The sequence below is a fragment of the Phascolarctos cinereus genome, unplaced genomic scaffold (genome assembly GCF_003287225.1).
Source record: "Phascolarctos cinereus isolate Bilbo 61053 unplaced genomic scaffold, phaCin_HiC Scaffold_726;HRSCAF=1367, whole genome shotgun sequence".
Lineage (NCBI taxonomy): Eukaryota > Metazoa > Chordata > Mammalia > Diprotodontia > Phascolarctidae > Phascolarctos > Phascolarctos cinereus.
In genome coordinates this window covers 219,341,425-219,360,778 of record NW_027556098.1, presented here as the reverse complement: position 1 = coordinate 219,360,778, position 19,354 = coordinate 219,341,425, and the positions used below count along the sequence as shown (strand labels likewise).

The following is a 19,354-nucleotide window of genomic DNA, read 5'->3' as shown; positions in this document are numbered from 1 at the left end:
CTTTCTAGTTTTCCCAGCAGATTTTATCAAATGAAGAGTTCTTTCCTAAGTGATTTATGTTTTCTGTTTATTGAATACTTTGTTACTGAGTTCCATTGTTTTTATTTTCTGTTGCCTAATCTGTTCCATTTATTTATTTCCTATTTTTAATTAGTACCAGCTGTTTTTGATGACTGCTGTTTCAGGTCTGGAAGTGCTATTTTCCCTTCATCCCTACCTTTTTTCATTATGTCCTTTGATATTCTAGATCGGGGTGGGGAATCCGTGGCTTCAAGGCCACATGTGGCTTTCTAGGTCCTCAAGTGTGGCCCTTTGACTGAATCCAAACTTCACAGAACAAATCCCCTTAATAAAAGGATTTGTTCCTGTAAAACTTGGACTTAATCAAAAGGCTATACCCAAGATCTAAAAGGCTACATGTGGCCATAAGGCTGCAGGTTCCTCACCCCTCTTCTAGATCTTTTGTTTCATTATTACTCTTCATATTCGAGATCATTTGCTCCTCCAAATGAAGGATCCCTTTGGTATAGCATTTAACCTGTAAATTAACTTTGGAAATATTGTTGTTTTTGTTATATTGGCACAGCCTAGCCACGAACACTGACTATTCTTCCACCTATTTAAATTGTTCTTTATTTCTTTAAAGAACACATTGTAATTGAATTTATTTAAGTATTTTATGTGTCTACAAAGCCTTTTTTTCTATTAATGTCTTTGTTCTCCAAGAAGAACCCTATTCTCATACTCTTTTGTAGTTTTTTTTTCCATTTCCATATCTTTCATTCTTCCAAATTCTTGGTGCGTTTGTTATGTCTGCTAGGTTAGAACGGTTTATTTCTTAGACTTTTGCTCTTTCCTTAATACTATTCAGAAGCACAGAATAGATTAGCAACTATATAAAAAATAATTTATTAAAAAGTGATAGAATTAACGAAGTATTTGTTGACAATAAAATTATGAAAGGTAAAATCTGTTAAATTAAAATGTACATGCTAGTATTTATTCACTGCTAAATTTTTTTTCTAGGAGGACCAGGATGGTAGCCAAGGTGTGGGCAAGCGCAAGAGGGTAAAATTAAGCAGCAGTGTCAAAGGTATTTATAAAGCGATGATTTAATTTTGTTCTCATGTTTGTTGCTTGCATAAAATCTCCTAAGACTGTTTAGTCAGTAGCATCACTTATTGCCAAAAAACCCAGCCAGTGTAAGTTGTATAAGGGGAATGCTTTATAGTCTTATAATTCACAATGATATATCATTATCTGTAAAAACAACAAACAAAATGTTCACCATTGAACATTTATTTATATTCTTCACATAACTATTTTTGACCTGAAAAGGCTTTCCTTTGGTCTGTTTGATTTTTACATAATGCTTTATTTAGCATGAAAATTACTATTTTGATGAAATGTTTATGAGGTTTAAAATTATTGATTTTTAATTTAGGAAAGTCTAAAGCTTTTCAAGTTCTTGGAAGGCTATTAGTAAATCACAACTTAATGTTCCTAAATTATAGGTATAAAGCTTTTTAAACTTTTTTTCCTACAATTTAGGCTCAGTCATGTTTTTGGTTATCACTGGAGGACTAAATTAAGGCCACTTATTGCAGCAATTGGGATGAATTCTCTCTGACTTTTAAAAATGAGGAGACCTGGTCAGTTTCCTCTGTGTCTCTGAATTCCTTTGTTTGGTGGCAAATGCTTCTCCAAATGAGTGATAATGTTGTAACTAGGGAAGAGAAAAATGAGGAAATCTATGCATAAAACTTGAATGTCCAAAAAACAGAGAGAGAAGAGAGCAATTAAGTGCGTCATAAAAGTAGAATAGTAACACTAAATGCTATTGGCCATCAATTGACAGGCTTTGATCTAGTCTTAGCTCAGGGGTTTAGATTATGACTTATTCTCATTTTTAGGAATTCAGATCTTAGGAATTTCTGGGGAAGATTGTGTTTTACTCCCAGACCCACAGAGCAAGAGACAGTGATTTATTAGGACCTGTCCCCTGAATTATACTAGAATTTTCCAGATCTGAGGAAAGTCTGAATCTCACTCCTTTGTATAGTCTTTGAATCACCTGGCTTGGAATAAATCCTTAGCTGGCTGTCAATTAGAAAACATCCTTACAGCTCAGTGGTCCTTCTTCATGTTTCTGAAATACTTGAAGTGCTGTCTTGTGCTACATGGTATGACTTTGGTCATGTATTGTTCCTCTTCATAGGTAAATAATGAAATGTGTTTGTTTATGTGTTACTTTTAGTCTGGATTCACAATGAAATGAGAAAGAATATTGTATTTTGCACTAGTCTTGGAGGTGAAAGTTTATCACCAAAAAGACACATTTTACAGCTGAATCATTTATTTTTAGGATTGAATTCAGTGTCTTTCATGCTTAGTGTATAAAGTAGTAAAATATTTTAAGCCTTTAATTATTTTTTGATGTATTTTAATATTCAGTGTATCCTAGTATCCTGAAACAATACTGATACCTTGCAATGCTATCACATAACTAGAGGTTTTTCTTTAGCTTAAGGAAAATTTGACTTGACAGTTTGAAAATAAAATGGCAATAAAATATAGAAACAATTACGAAGCTGTTCCCAGTTCCTATGTTTTAAGATAAATTCTCCAACTATTCCTGACTGATTTTAGCTGAAGAGAAGCATAATATATTAGGTAACATAGCTATTTAGAGTTAGGAATTTAATGACAAATTGGGAAGAGTACTAAAAGAAGCATTTCTAGTTGAATTTTTATAATTGGCATTTTTTGAGAAAATAATATCAACTAGGCTTCCCGAGGGTATCAGCATAATTTTTGGCTTTGAATCACTACTAAGAACTTGTATTCTCCTGAGGGGAGATAATATTTAAACAAATAACTAAATACAAAGTACACACAAAATAATACAAAGTAATTTTAAGCAGCACATAACACTAATAACTGGGTATATTAGTACACAAAAAAAGCCCAGTAAAGAAATCACATGGATTCTTAGAGGCAAGGTCAGGAAAGAGTGTATTTTCATATACTTTGTGTGCAAAGATCTAGATGTGGAAGACAATGCCATGTATGAAATCATTGCTATATTGTTACTACTCTTTGTTTAATCAGGTGAAAAACTTTCCAAACCCCAAGGCTCAGATATTCTGATTTTAGTTAAAGCTGCAATTGTCTCTCTTTTTTTTCCTTTTTTTGGTGAGGCAGTTGGGGTTAAGTGACTTGCCCAGAGTTACACAGCTAGTGAGTGTTATGTGTCTGAGGCCAGATTAGAACTCAGGTCCTCCTGACTCCAGGGGTGGTGCTCTTTCCACTGCGACACCTAGCTGCCCCTATAAATACTTTTTAACAAATAAAATTTAATTATATAGAATTCTGGGAAGATGCAGAATAAAACAGGAAATTACTTGGCTCTCCCAAATTTCCACACAAATAATTTAAAATAATATCGCAAAATGAACTTTAGAGTGACAGAAATAATTAAAAGTTGAGGTAAAGCAGTTGTCTAGCCTAAGACAACTTGGGAGAATGTTAGGAAAGATCGGAGCTCCTAGGGTGGTGGTCCGGCCTGATTTTTTGGACATTCAAGTTTTGTGCATAGATTTCCTCATTTTTCTCTTCCCTAGTTACAATATTATCACTTCTTTGGAGAAGCATTTGCCACCAAATAAAGGAATTCAGAGAGGAAACTGACCAGGTCTACCTCATGGCAGATAGCCCTATTCAACAAACAACAAACTCCAGGGGCAGCTGCATAACAGTAGCCTCAGCTTTGGGAACTTCTGCCCATTGACAGCATGGGAGCCAGATATCTGATCAGGGGAATGTTTCAGAGCCTTCCACTAGTGCTGACGGGGAGCCCAGGTGCACTAAGCAGACGTGGGCAGTCCTGGACTGTGTCTGATAGGCAAGGCAGAGTGAACACAAGCTGATGGGTGGGGTTGCAGAAGATCGAGGCCCTTCTGGTTGTGTTCACTTGCAGGAGAACACAGAGTCCCTTGTTTTGGTTCCATGGTAGGCGGGGTGAGCTGAGGGTTGCAGCTGGAGGAGAGACCTCACCGAGTTAGGGCATTTGTGTGACAGCTTTTCTGGGAGCCCTGGTCATGGCTTAGGGGAGGAGAAGAATACCCAATTTCAGACCCCAGGATAGAGCATAGAAAACAACAGCATAAAAAAAATCTGGAGTTTGAGACATTATCCCTGGGATACACTTCAGGACTAGGGTCTGACAAAGTTAATAGCCAAGAAATAAGCCACTTAAAAAAATGATTAAGTAGAAGAGAAAGGATTTGATAGCCATTATGGTGATAGATAAGATCTCGGTTCAAATTCAGAAGACAGTGCAATCAAAATAGCTATTACTTCTGCTTCAGAGAAAAATGTAAAATGGTCACAAGCCCAAAAAGAGTTTTTGGAAGAGCTTAAAAATGACTTCACAAACCAAATAAGAGAGGTTAAGGAAAAAAAAAAACTAATGCAAGAAAATCAAGAAAATTATGAAAAGAAAATCCAGCAGTTAGAAAAAGAGGTCCAAAAACTTACAGAAGAAAATAACTCCTTAAAAATTAGAATTGGGCAAGGGGAAGCTAATGACTTCATAAGACACTAAGAAGTAATAATTCAAAATCAAAAGAATGAAAAAATAGAAGAGAATGTGAAACATCTCATTAGAAAAACAACTGACCTAAAAAACAGATTGAGGAGAGACAATATTAGAATTGTTGGGACTACCTGAAAGTTAATGATCAAAAAACAGTCTAGACACCATACCTGAAGAAATTATTAAGGAAAATTGCCTTGAAGTTTTAGAACCAAAGGGTAAAATAGAAATTGAAAAAATCCACCAATCATTACTAGAAAGAGATCCCAGGATGAAAACTCACAGGAACATTATAGCTAAGTTTCAAAGCTCCTAGGTCCAGGAGAAAATACAGCAAGCAATTACAGAGAAATAATTTAAATACTGTGAAACTAGAGTTAAGATAACACAAGATTTAGTAGCTTCTACATTGAAAGACTGAAGGTCATGGAACATGATAGTCTGAAGAGGAAAGGAGCTGGGTTTGCAACCAAGAACAACTTAGCCAGCAAAGTTGGGAGTATAACCCAGCATGGAAAAAAATAGATATTTAATGAATTAAAGGACTTTCAGTTATTTGTGAGGAAAAGATCACAACTGAATGAAAAATTTTACCTATAGTAATCATGAGAAATATAAAAAGGCAAACATGAAAGACTGATTACAAGGGATTTAATAAGGTCAAACTATTTAGTTCTAATATGGGAAAATGCTATCTGTAACTCTTAAGAATGTTATCATCATTAGGGTAGTTTGAAATAGCATACATACTTAGAAGGCTTGGAGTTGAGCTGAGTATGATGGGATGATCCTAAAAAATAAAATTTGGTAGAGAGAGGTAAAACGGAACAATTATCTCATACAAATGAGATGTGAGTGAAAGAACTGTTACAGTGGAGGGTAGGAGGAGTTGGAAGGCTGATAGTGCTGGAATTATTTTCATCAGAACTGGGTTAAAGAGAGAATAACATATACATGTAGAAGGGTATGAAAGTCTTCTTAACTTACAGACAAATAGGAGAGTGAAAGGATAGAATAAGGGTGGTGGGACTCTTAGAAGGGTGTGCATATCAAGAAATAGAGTGAGGGGAAAGGATAAGGGAGGGATTCCTAGAAGGTGTGTGCTTTAGGGAGGGAGTGGTTGAAGTAAATTAGATGTCTGGGGAGGTATAGGGTGAAAAGAGAGGGAGAGAGGGATAAAAAATCAGGAAAAAATCCAGTAGAGGGGAATATGAAACTAGTAATTTTAACTTTGAGTGTGAATGTGATGAACTCACCCATAAAATGGAAACTAATAGCAAAATGTATTAAAAACCAGAATCCAACAATATGTTGTTAACAAGAAACATATTTAAAAATGAGAGATACACATAGAGTAAAAATAAAGTGGTAGAATTTGTTATCTACCAGCTCATGCTAAAAAAGCAGAGGTACTAGTCATGATCTCAGAGAAAGTTAAAGCTCAAATAGATTTAATTAAAAGCAATAAATAGGGAAAACTACATTATGATAAAAGGCACCATGGATAATGAAGTAATAGCAATATTAAACCTGTATGTACCAAATGCTATAGCATCCAGGTTTTTAAAGGAAAAGCTAAATGAATTACAGGTAGAAATAGGTAACAAAACTATAACAGTGGGGTACTTCTAGGATGGAGGGAAATACAGTTAGCAATAGTAATTGTGAAAAAAATTTTGAAGCAAGTTTCTCTGATAAAGGCCTCATTTCTCAAATATATAGAGAACTGAGTCAAATTTATAAAAATAAGAGCCATTCCTCAATTGATAAATAATTAAAAAAATGATCAGTTTTCAGATGAAATAATCAAAGTTGCCTATAGCCATATGAAAAAATATTCTAAATCATTATTGGTTGAAGAAATGCAAATTAAATAATTCTGAGGTACTACCTCATACACATGCAGAAAAGGTAAATGATGAATGTTGGGGGGAATATGGGGAAAAGGAGACATTAATGCACTGTTGGTGGAGCTGTGAATGGATTCAACTATTCTGTAGAGCAATTTGGAACTATGCCCAAAGGGCTATAAAACCATGCATACCTTTTGACCTGGCAGTACCACTACTAGGTCTATATCCCAAAAGAGATAAAAAACAAAAAGGAAAAGGACCTATATGTACAAAAATATTTACAGCAGCTCTTTTAAGGGGGCAAAGAATTAAAAATTGAGGAGATGCCCATCAATGGGGGGCATAGCTTGAACAAATTGTGGTTTATAATTATGATAAAATACTATTGTGCTATATGGAATGATGAGTAAGATGCTCTCAGAAAAACCTGGAAAGACTTGCGTGGGCTGATGCAAAGTGAAATGTACTGTGTACAAAGCAAACAGCAATATTATAAGATGATAAAATGGAAGTGGGTAGCAGAATGGATTAAGAACCATAATCCTATAATATGTTGCTTAAAAACCTGGAAAGACTTATATGAAATGATACTGAGTAAAATGAACAGAACCAGAAGAACACTGTATGCAGTAACAGCCACATTGTTCGATAACTGACTTTGATAGACTTACCTCTTCACAGCAATGAAAGGATCTTAGCTCCAAAAGACTCACGATGGAAAATGCTGTCCACATACAGAGAAAGAACTTTGGAGTCTGAATGCAAATGGAAGCATACTATTTGCTCTCCTTTTCTTTTGTTATTTTGTTTTGTTTCTTCTTTCTTGTGGTTCCTCATGTTAGTTCTAATTCTTCTTTACATCATGACTAGTGTGAAAATATGTTTAATATGAATGTTTAAGTAGGCCTGTACCAGATTGCATGCTGTCTTGGGGAGAAGGAGAAAATTTAAAACTCAAATCTTATGGAAGTGAATGCTGAAAAATAAAAATAAATAAACAAATTATTAAAAGAAAAGAAAAAAATTAAACAGGCCAAAAATGAGCTTCCTAAGAAAAAAGCATCTGGACCAGACAGATTTACAAGTGAATTCCACCAAACATTTAAAGATCAATTAATTCCAATGTTAAATAAATCATTTGGGATAATAGGCAAAGATGGAGTCCTGCCAAATTCTTTTTATGAAACAAGTGCTGATATTGATATCTAAACTGGAAGAGCAAAAACAGAGAAAGAAAATTACAGACCAATTTCACTAATGAGTATGGATGCAAAAATCCTAAATAAAATTCTAACTAAGGGGGCAACTAAGTGGCTCAGTGGATAGAGCACCTCCCTGGACTCAGGGGGACCTCAATTCACATCCAGCCTCAGACACTTCCTAGCTGTGTGACCCTAGCAAATTCACTTAATCCTGATTGCCTCAAAAAAACCCCCATGAAGACTACAACAGTATATCACAAAAGTGATACATTGTGACCAAGTGAGATTTATATCAGGAATGCAGGGATAGTTTAACATAAGGAAAACTATTAACATAATTAACAATAACAAAAGTAACAAAAATCATATGATTATATCAATAGATGTAGAAAAAGTTTTTGAGAAAATATAACACTCATTCCTATTAATAACACTGGAAAGCATAGGTATAAGTGGATTTTTCCTTAAAATGATAAGAAGCATCTACTTTAAACCATCAGCAAGCATTATTTGTAATGGGGAAAAACCAGAAGCCTTCCCAATATCAGGAATGAAAAAAGGGTGCCCATTATCACCAGTATTATTTAATATTGTGTTAGAAATGCTACCAATATCAATAAGAGAAGAAAAAGTAATCAAAGGAATCAGAATGGTCAGTGAAGTAACAAAACTATTTCTTTTTACAGACAATATGATTTACTTGAAAAATTGTAGAAATTCAACTAAAGAGTTAGTTGAAACAATAATTTTAGCAAAGTAGCAGGATATAAAATAAATCTACATAAATCATCAAAACTTTTATATATCACCAACAAAATACCACAAGAAGAGATAGTAGGAGGCACCCCATTTAAAATAACTGTAGATAGCGTAAAATACCTGGAAGTATACTTTCCAAGTCAAATACAAGAACCATGTGAAATAATCAAAAAAATACTTTTTATACAAATAAAGTTAGAATTAAATAACTGGAGAAATATCGATCGTTCATGGGTGAACAGAACCAGTATAATGAAAATGATAATTTTGCCTAAAATAGTCTACTTAAGTCAATGCCGTCCCAACTAAACTATCAAAAAATTATTTTATTGAGGTAGAAAAAATAATAGCAAAATTTATTTGGAAGAACAAAGGTAAAAAATATCAAAGGAATTAATGAAAAAAAAGGTAAAGGAAGGAGGTTTATCAGTGCCATGTGTTAAGTTGTATTATCAGGTGGTAATTATCAAAACTGTCTTGTACTGGCTAAGAAATAGAAAGGTAGATCAGTGGAACAGAGTAGATATAGAACATACAGTAGTAAATGATTATACCAACTTGTGTTTGACACATGTAGAGATTGAAGCTTGTGGATAAAAATTCACTATTTGGTAAAAACTGTTGGGAAAACTGGAATATAGTCTGGCAGAAATCGAGTAGACTAATATCTTATACCATTTACCAAGATAAGGTCAATATAGATATGTGACCTATATGTAAAGGGAGATATAAGTAAATTAGAAGAACATGAAACATATTACCTATCAGACTTATGGGTAGGAAAAGAAGTTGTGAATAAACAAGAGAGAAAGAGCATAGTGAGATATAAAATGGATAATTTCGATTACACTAAATTTAAAAGGTTTTGTACAAATAAAACCAATGTAACCAAGATTATAGGAATGCAGAAAATTGGGAAAACTTTTGTAGATATTTTCTTAGATAAAGCTCTCTTGTCTCATATAGAGAGAATAGCAAATTTATAAGAACATGAATCATTCCTAAATTGATAAATGGTCAAAGAATATGAACAGACTGTGGGGTTTTTTTTTCAGCCAAAGACAAAGTTTATTGGAACATCATCATACTGGGCAGACTCTTAAGGAGTCTGAACATGAGTAAGTGGTAGCTAGATTTTAAGAATCTGAGCAGTGGCTAGATCATAAGAAGCTAAGTGGTTCAGTGGAGACAAGATGGACTTTATATACATTAAAACTATAGGACGAGATCTAGGAGTGGCCAAGTAGTCTATGAGGTAATAGAATTCCAGGGACCTGGATCACATGGCCAAGGGAGAATGGAGAAGTGGCCTGAGGCTATAGGGAGACAGACTGTTTTTCAATGAAGAAATCAAAGCTATCTGTAGTCATAAGAAAAAATTCTCTATATCATTATTGATTAGAGAAATGCAAATTAAAACAACTTTGAGATATCTCATACCTATCAGATTGGCCAAAATGATAGAAGGGGAAAATGACAGGTGTTGGGGAGGATAAAGAAAAATTGGGACACTAATACACTGTTGGTGGAACTGTGAACTGATCCAGCCATTTTGGAGAAAAATCTGGGATTATGTCCAAAGGATTATAAAACTGTGTTTACCCATCGACCCAGCAATATCACTTTTAGGTTTGTTTCCTAAGGTAATCAGGGGAAAAAGGAAAAGGACTTCTGTGTTCTAAAATACTAATAGCAGCTGTCTGTGATATCTGAGAACTGGAAATTGAGGGGATGCCCATCAATTGGGGAATGGCTAAACAAGTTGTGGCATATGATTGTGATGGAATACTACTGTACTGTAAGAAATGATGAGCAGGTCGATTTTAGAAAAACATGGAAAGACTTACATGAAATAATAGAGTGAATTGAGCAGAAATGAGAACATTTTACATAGTAACAGCAAATATTGTTTGAAGAATATCTGTGAATAACTAAGTTATTCTGATGATTAAAAATATTCACACCAGCTACAAAGGACCTATAAAGGAAGATGCTATCCACTCCTGAGAAAGAACTGATAAATAGAACTTATGCATAGTATGGTTTTACGTGTGTGTGTGTGTGTGTGTGTGTGTGTGTGTATGTATGTATTTGTCAAATGATAGGTTTCTCTAGTGTGGAGAGGGAAGGAAGGAGGGAGGAAGAAGGTTCAGAACTTAAAATGTAACAAAAATTAAAGTAAAATTTAAAAAATTTAATTATAATGTTCCCTTGTGAATATGCAAGTTTTACAAATTTAATTACTTTTCTTGGATGAGAAAAGGTTGTAATCTATTCCCTTAAGTGTAAAATTTCCAAGATCAATAGTAGTAGTCTTATTTAACTTTAAAAAGTTACTCTAAACATTTTTGTTCAGGTATGAATCTTTCTTCAGATTCATATACCCTTTACTAAACTCACATAAATGGTAGTGAACAGTGAGAATCAGTTGCTTAAAGAAGAACAACATTGGCCTTTGGGTTGGCCTTCCCATTTTAATTATAATAAATTCCTTGTTCCTTGATTTACTTGGGGTTTATCCTGGTGGCATAGTGGATAGAATGCTAGTCCTGGAGTCAGAATATCTCAGTTCACATCTGGCCTCAAATACTAGCTGTGTTACCCTGGGTAACCTTAACCTGTTTATCTCAGTTTCCTCAACTGTAAAATGTGGATAATAGTAGGACCTAAGCCATGAGTATGTTGAGAGGGTCAACTGAGGCAATATTTGTAAAAAGTACTTAGCACAGTGCCTGGTGCATAGTAGGTGCTCTGTGCTTCCTCAATTGCTTTCTGACATGGAATCTGTCAATCTGTGCCATAATATATAGCTCCTGTATATTATTTTTGTTTCTTGTTTAAAATGACGACTGTTAGATTTAATCTTGTACTCTTTTTCTCATCAAGCTTATTAGCACCTCAATACAAATGCTTCTGAAATCTGTTTATCTAGCCCTAGAGACATCTTGATTGATTGTCTCATAGGCATTTCAAACTCAATATGTCCATTATCTTTTCCCCAAGCCCTGACCATCTTCTCAGCTTTCTTTTTATTATTAAGGGCACCATCATCTTCTTGTTACCCAGGTTCACAACCATGGTATCATCCTCCAGTCTTCACTTTCTTTTACCCTACATATGCAGTCTGTTGTAAGATCTTGTCATTTTTATCTTTGCAACATCTGTAATATACACTCCCTTCTTTCTACTCACATACGCTATTTCAGACCCCTCATTACCACTCACCTCTGGACTATTGCAGTAGCTTTCTAATTTGTCTTTCTGCCTCAGGTTTCTCCACACTTCAGCCCATCAAAGTGATCTTCCCCAAATACAGATGCTACCATGTCACCCTCCTACTTATTAATGCCAGCTTTTCCCTGTTGCCTCCCAGATTAAATATAAAATCCTCCTTTTGGCATTTTTTTTGTGCCTTTTGGCATTTAAAGTCCTTCATAATCCCTTAAATTTCCTTCTTCTCTTTCCAGTTTTCTTATACGTAACTCCCCTTCATGAACTCCAGGATCCAATTCTACTGCCTGACTTGTTCTTTGTACCTCATACTCTATCTCACAATTCAGTATGTATTTGCATTGATTGTCTCCTAGGTATAAATATTCTTCTTTGCCTTTGACTCCTACCTTCCCTGGATACCTTCAAGACTGAGCTCATATATCCCCTTCTGTAGGAGGTTTTTTCTTTTTTTACCAATCTTGTCTGCTGCCTCCTCTTACTCCTTCTCCTCCATTCCCTCTCTTTAAGATTACCTTCCATTTACATTTCTGTATGGAGTATCTACCATAGTTACTTATGCATTGACATTAGAATGTGAGCATCTTGTAAGCATGCATGATGTTTTTGCCTTTCTTTGTGTCCTCAGTGCTTGACATATAGTAAGCATTAAATAAATGCATCACAATGCATAGCAACATTTAAATGATAGGAGATTACAATTTTAGAAATTTATTCTTAGATTACTGAAAATTAGAAACTTTTCTAAAGAGGTGTACAATGTACTGTTTATACATAATTACCTCTACTACAGTTTGCTTAAAGTGATGATCTAATGAAATGATAGGGAAGGATATTTTTTTTGGTAGCTAAAAATCACACTCTGTGTGTCTACTTGAAGTTTTACACAAATATCAAATGTCTGTGCTTGGCTTTCTCCCTCCTTGATTTTGGTTGAACTTGTCAACATTTCATACACAAAGACTGGTACGAGTGTATCTTATGTTTACAATACTGAGATTATTATGTTCTTAGCCTGAACCTTTTTAAGAGAGCTGTCACAATAATACTGAAGCAAATATAGTGAACTTGAAGGCGAACAGGGAAGATGACTAGAAAAAAGCGTTTCTAACTCAGCTTGTATAACAAAACTTTAAAAAGTGTTACTGTTAAGTTTTGTCCCTTTTCTTCAGGCTTGTATTTTTTCTATTGTTAATGAAAAGGTACAATTGGTGACTCCGTAGGATGTTTTCTCCCCTAAATATTATGGAATTTGTGGTATTATATTCTATTCCACTTCTGTTTTCCTTCTCCCCTTCCCTCCCTTTCACACTCATTCTGATTACTACTACAGTATATAGAAGAGAGGGTCTTTCAAAATTCGTGGTTGTCACCCTCTGGAAATCCTTGGTTAGGACAATTGATTGCTGTGAAGCAGCAGGTGGATGGAGTCCATAGTGACAAACAAAAAAATGGCTTAGTTCATTTTTAGGAGAAATTCTGTTTCCCAATGTTGAGACAAAGAAACAGGTATTACAAAAAGTGAGACTTCAGCCGGGTAGCTACAACCATTACACAAAGGACAGATATTCATGATCTTAATATAGAAAAGATTATAATATATTACATAATTTACCTTCTTTAGCTATGCATTTAATAGGCTTTGGTATTTTGTAATACTAAATACATTTATATGAATGAATATAAATAAATATAAAATATATAAGAGAAATATAATATATTTATATATTATATATGGTATAAATAAAACATACATACACACATACACACACCCCTAAGTAAATAAAACACCCCTTCCTAAGTGTGCATATGTGTGTATATATGTTTGCACACATATACGCCCAAAACACATAGGCATATGTTTGTGATATATGTGCACATGTATATGTACATATGTGTACACACATATACCACAAACATATATGTATGTATGTATGTATCTGTGTATCTGTGTGTGTCTGCACCCCCCCCCCAATCCACAAATAAAACTCTAAAAATAAACTAAGCTAAGATTTTTCGCTTCGTGTTCCTTTGGCCTAGGTAATTGGTAGGTTGGAAATCGCAGTGTAGAAGAAGGCAACTTCCTTTCCCTTGATGATTCTCCTTGTACATGTAATCCAGGGTATTCATCATATGATATTCAATCTTTATGGTATTTAGTCAAACATCTCTGTAATATAGGACTCATCTATCTGCAGAAGAAGTATACACGTATACATACATACATACAATACACGTGGTTAATTTTTTTGGCTAGACTCTAGAGGTCAGGTAATAAAATCAGATAAATTTATTAAAGCATTTATGATGCAGTTACACATATGCCAGAGATATTTCTTAAGAAATTGCCAATTGAAATTTGAGAGTAAGTTGTGATTGGTACAGATAGATGTAATTAAGGGGAATTTTAGTGTATGGAAGGAGGATTTTGTTACTCCTTTTTAGATAATAGTTCCAGGATCCATGGCCAAAATAGATAATAATTCCCATGAATTATTGTTGAAAATATCTCCACCACGCTTGCACAGTGAGATATAGGGTGACATAATGTGTACCAGTGCTGTGCTAGGTCATGACAATATTGCTAAAGTTAACCTGTGAGCCTAATGTTGGCAAGATGCCTTCTTTGTTTCCCCATAAAGCAAGTGGGCACTGGTCAGTAAGTAGGGAACCCATTTTGGGGATTTGGGTAATGTATAGAGGAATGCAGGAATCTACCTTGATCGGCCTCCATCAAGGCTTGGGGGGAATCAGTGTGCTTGCCTCAACTGGCCACCATTGAGGCATAGGGGATGTTGAAGGAGTTATACTCCTTTTCTAGCTCACCCCTGCGAGAAGTGTGATTAGGGAATGTGGTAGGAGTTGGTGCTCGCATAATAAGAATAAAGTAAGCTTTTTTAACTCCTTTGACACTGTCTTCCTGTCTGACCAGATCTGACCTATGCTAGAACAACTTGTTAGTGTTAGGAGCCCTCCTGTGTTCTCCTGCCCAACAAATGGTGTTATCTGTGTTTCCCCGTGAAACAATAGGGAGTACACTTATATGTAGTTTTGCCCCACCTCCCACTTCCATTTCTTTCCAAATCACATGAAAAGTAAGTTTTGTTGATTGTGTGAAGTTTTGAACTGTGTGAAGCATATTATATATAAAATAGAATGTAAACTTTTCGAGGGTTAGTGACTATTTCATTACTTGACACTTAGTAGGAGTTTAATAAATAATAAATGTTGACTGATAATTAAGATAGTATCTCTAATAATCTGTATGTTGTTTTTTGAATTTTTTATGTATTTTATAGATGTTTTTTATTTTTGTCATACATATTTTCTTCCCTCCCTCCTTCCTTTTCTTCCCTTATCCCTCCCTAACTTGCTCCCTGCCTCTCTCCCTTCCTTCCTTTCTTTCTTCCTTCCTTCCTCCCTCTCCTCTTTTATCTTCCTCTCCTCTGTCTCCTTGTCTTTTTTTCTTTTCTTTTTTTTTAAGGCAATTAGGGTTAAGTGACTTGCCCAGGGTCACACAGCTAGTAAGTGTCAAGTGTTTAGTCTGAGGCCGGATTTGAACTCAGGTCCTCCTGACTTCAGGGCTGGTGCTCTATCCACTGCGCCACCTAGCTGCCCCTCTCCTTGTCTTACTATATGTCTCTCTCATCTGATGACAACCTGTTGGCATTCTACTACTCCCTCAAAACCCCAAACCCTGTTTTTAGTCCTCACTAAGTCCTCCAATCCTTTGATCCTTAGTTCTTTCGCAGGCCATCGTAGTACTTTTCTTCACTTTTCCATCTTGACCCTTTGGTTGAACCAGTTCAATTCTATAAGCACTTCTTCACTTGATTCCATTTCTCCTTGACATATGCTAGTCTTGCCCTGTCATGCTTCAGCCTTGGATCACTGACAATCACTTGCCTTCATTATTACATGTGTGCAACTGAACAAAGCTAGAGAGAATCATGAAATTATGCTGACCAGGTCCACTATAGATTTATGTTACATAACCTCAACTGTACCCTTGGCATGGTAGGGCAATCCTTTTACACTTCCCATCCTAGTAAGTAATTTTCCATCCTACTCACCACAGATGCTTTTCTAAACCTCCTGTGATTTTACCCCTCCTACCCTTTCAACTGAAAGCCTTGGCTCATATTGAAGCTTCAAAATTGAAGCTATTTGCTGAGACCTCCCTTTTCTCACCTCTTCCTCATCTCATATCCTTCAAATGTCCTCAGCCTTGTCTTTCCTAATTAGTGGTCCTTCTCTTTGCCAAGATCCATATCCTTCTACGTGCACAAATGATCTCATGCTATCATGTCTTCTCCAGCAGATTGCTTCTTCTGTCATCCTCACTCTTACTTTCCTTGTATACTGCCTGTTTCTCTACTACCTATAAACATGCCCATGTCTCCCTCATCCTCAAAAAACATATGACTTGACACATCCATCCCCTCCTGCTATTATCCCATATCTTGCTCCCTTATGTCACTAAACTTCTTGAGATGGTTCTCTACAATAGGTGCCTCTACTTCCTTTCTTCTCATTCTCTTTTTAATTCTCTGCAGTCTGGCTTCTGACTTTTATCATTCAGCTGAAACTGCTCTCTCCAAAGTTACCAGTTATCTTTTAATTGCCAAATATAATGGTCTCTTCTCAATCTTCATCCTTCTTGACTTCTCTGTAGTTTTTGATACTATTGATTGCCCTCTTCTTGATACTGTCTTTTCTTTAGGTTTTCATTATACTACTCTCTCCTGGTTCTCCTCCTACCAGTTTGACTGCTCCTTTGCCTGGATCTTTATCCAGGTCATGCCACTAATGGTAGGTATCCCACAGGGCTCTGTCCTGGATCTTCTTTTCTCTTTATACTATTTCACTTGGTGATCTCATTAACTGTCATGGAGCTGATGAGATTATCCATTTTTATATTCAGTTATCTTCTGTATGCTGATTATTCTCAGATCTACTTTTTTCAGCTCTAACCTCTCTGCTGACCTCGGGTTTTACATCTTCAGCTGCCTATTGGACATCTTGAAATGAATGTCCCTAGATGTCTTTTAACTCAACATGTCCAAAACTGAATTCATTCTTACCCTCTCCTCTTCTAAACTTCCTTATCACTGTCAAGGATACCAGCATTCTCCCAGTTACCCAGGCTTACAACCTAGGTTTCATCCTTGATGTCTTACTGTTTCTCACCTCTCAGATCCAGTTTGTTGCCAGATCTGTTGATCTTCCTAAAAGCTCAGTTTTTGCCATATCACACTCCCAACAAATTCCAGGGGTTCCTTATCAGCTGTGAGATCAGATATAACATTCTCTGTTTTCTATTCAAAGCCTTTTATAACCTCCCCACACCTCAAATCTTTTTATATCTTGCTCCTCCTGTGTACTTTGTGATCCAGTGACATCTCTGCTTCCTGGCTTCCTTTAAGCCCTAGCTAAAATCCCACCCTCTATAGGAAGCCTTTCCTGATACCTCTTAATTCCAGTGCTTTACTTCTGTTGATTATTTCCAACATCCTGTGCATAGTTGTTTGCGTGTTGTCTCCCCTATTAGACTATGAGCTCCTTCATTGCAGGGACTGTCTTTTGCCTTTCCTTGTATCTTGTGCTTAGTGACAGGGGCTTGCACATAGTAGGCACTTAATAAATGTTTACTGACTTTGTCTTCCTTCCTTTCTCCCACTCCCTAACTTGTCTGGACTGGAAGTGCAGTAGACACTCTTGAGCCTGACTCCACTGCTGATTGGAACAAAAGCTTTGACCTGCTTCACTTCTGATGTGGGTTGGTTTGGCTCGTTTCCTCTTTTAGGGAACCTAGTGGCCCCTTGCTCTTATGAGGTAGGAGTTGGGACTTAAAGGAAGCCTGAGAGGTCAGTAGTTAGAGTGGAGAAAGGAGAACATTCCAGGCATGAGAGATAGCCAGAGAAGATACTCAGAGCTGAGAGAGATGGGATGTCTTTTTGTGGAAGTTTTAGGTAATAAAGTATAAGAAGACTGGAAAGGTAGAAAGAAAGTTATGAAGAGCTTTAAATGCCAAATAGTGCATTTTGTTTTTCCCTCTGGAGGCAATTGGAAGCCACTGGAATTTGTTGAGGTGACATAATCAGACCTGTGTTTTAGGAAAATCACTTTAGTGGCTAAATTAAAGATGAATTGGAGTGGAGAGAGACTTCACCTAGGCAGACCCACCAGCAGGCTGTTGCAGTAATCTGAGTGTGAGGTGATGAGGACCTGCACTAGAAGGGTGGGAGTTTCAGAGGACAGGAAATGTTGCATAGGTGAAATTGACAGGCCTTGGTAACTACTGGGATATATAGGACGTGAGAAATAGTGAGGAATCTGGGATGACTCCTAGGTTGTGAGCCTGAGACCTGGAAGATTGCTCTTTAAAGTAATAGGGAAATTAGGAGTTGGGGAGAGCTTAAGGGAAAAGATAATGCATTCTGTGTTGGGCATGTTGAGTTTAAGATGTCTACTGTTCAAGATGTCTAAAAGGCAGTTGGAAATGCTAGATTGGAGGTAAGCGGTGAGATTGTGGCAGGAAAGGTTGGATTTGAGAAATATCAGCATAGAGACGGTAATTAAGTCCATGGGAACTGATCACATCATGAAGTAGTATAGAGGGAGAAAAGAAGAGGACCCAAGAATCCTGTGGGACACCTTTGGTTAGAAGAATATGCTCTATAGGAGGATCTAGCAAAGGAGACAGAATAGTCATATAGGTAGGAGGGAAACCAGGAGAGATTCATGTCCTGAAAACCTAGAGAGAAGAGAATATCAAGTTGGAGAGAGTGATTGACAGTGTCAAAGTGTGCAGAGAGGTCAAGGAGCAATTTTCTGTAAAATATGAGGGAAAGTTCTTGGCTGAGAATGGGAGGAGGGAGAGTCATAGGAGGTTTAAGAGAGATGAAAAAGTTTGGAAGAGCCACTGTAGAAATTGGGATAGTGAATTGATAAGGGAAGTATAGTAGGATTGCCTAGCAACAGCTAGGGCCCATTTGAGGTTCTGTAACATAAATTTGTAGTGAACCCAGTCAGAATGGTTATATGATTTTCTCCACCCCCTTTCAAATGGACATGTATAGGCAGGAAGGCAATAGTGAGTCAGGTAGTGAGTTCTTCATCAGGTAATTTATGTTATTGAGTTTATCAAACAGTGGATTATTCAGTTCATTCATTTCTGATTCTTATTTATCTAATCTGTTTCACTGATCAATATACTTTTTAACCAGTACTGAATATTTTTGATAATTATTGCTTTGTGATACAAATTTTGAAAGTATAATTTTCCTGTCATTCCTACTTATTTTCATTATTTTTCTTGATATTTTAGATCTTGTTTCTCCAAATGAATCCTGTTATTTTTTTTCTTAATCTGCTAATTTGATAGTTTGATTGCTACAATGTTAAATAAACCTTGACAGTAATTTAGATAGTATAGTTTTTATTACATTTCATGGATCAGCCGTGAGTATTAAATATCCTTCCAGTTACCTAATTCGCTCTGAGTTCTTTAAGGATTATTTAAAAATTGTTTCTTTTTGAAAATTAACTCATTAAAGTTTTATTTTTTATTTTTATATTTATAAATTTGACTCAGTTCCCTTATATTTTATTTTAAAAACATTAATTAATTTTTAGTTTTCAGCATTCATTTCTACAAAATTTTGAGTTCCAGATTTTTGCCCCATCTCACCTCTCCCCCCACCCCAAGA

General features: G+C 35.9%; 1 protein-coding gene across 1 annotated transcript in view; it reads left to right on the top strand.

Annotated features, from left to right (window-relative positions):
- UBR3 (ubiquitin protein ligase E3 component n-recognin 3) overlaps positions 1 to 19,354 on the top strand; it is a 303,032-nt gene that overhangs the window by 84,810 nt on the left and 198,868 nt on the right. Inside the window, 1 exon segment of the mRNA XM_078146977.1 lies at positions 1,027 to 1,093. Within this exon segment, the coding sequence (XP_078003103.1) occupies positions 1,027 to 1,093 (67 nt within the window).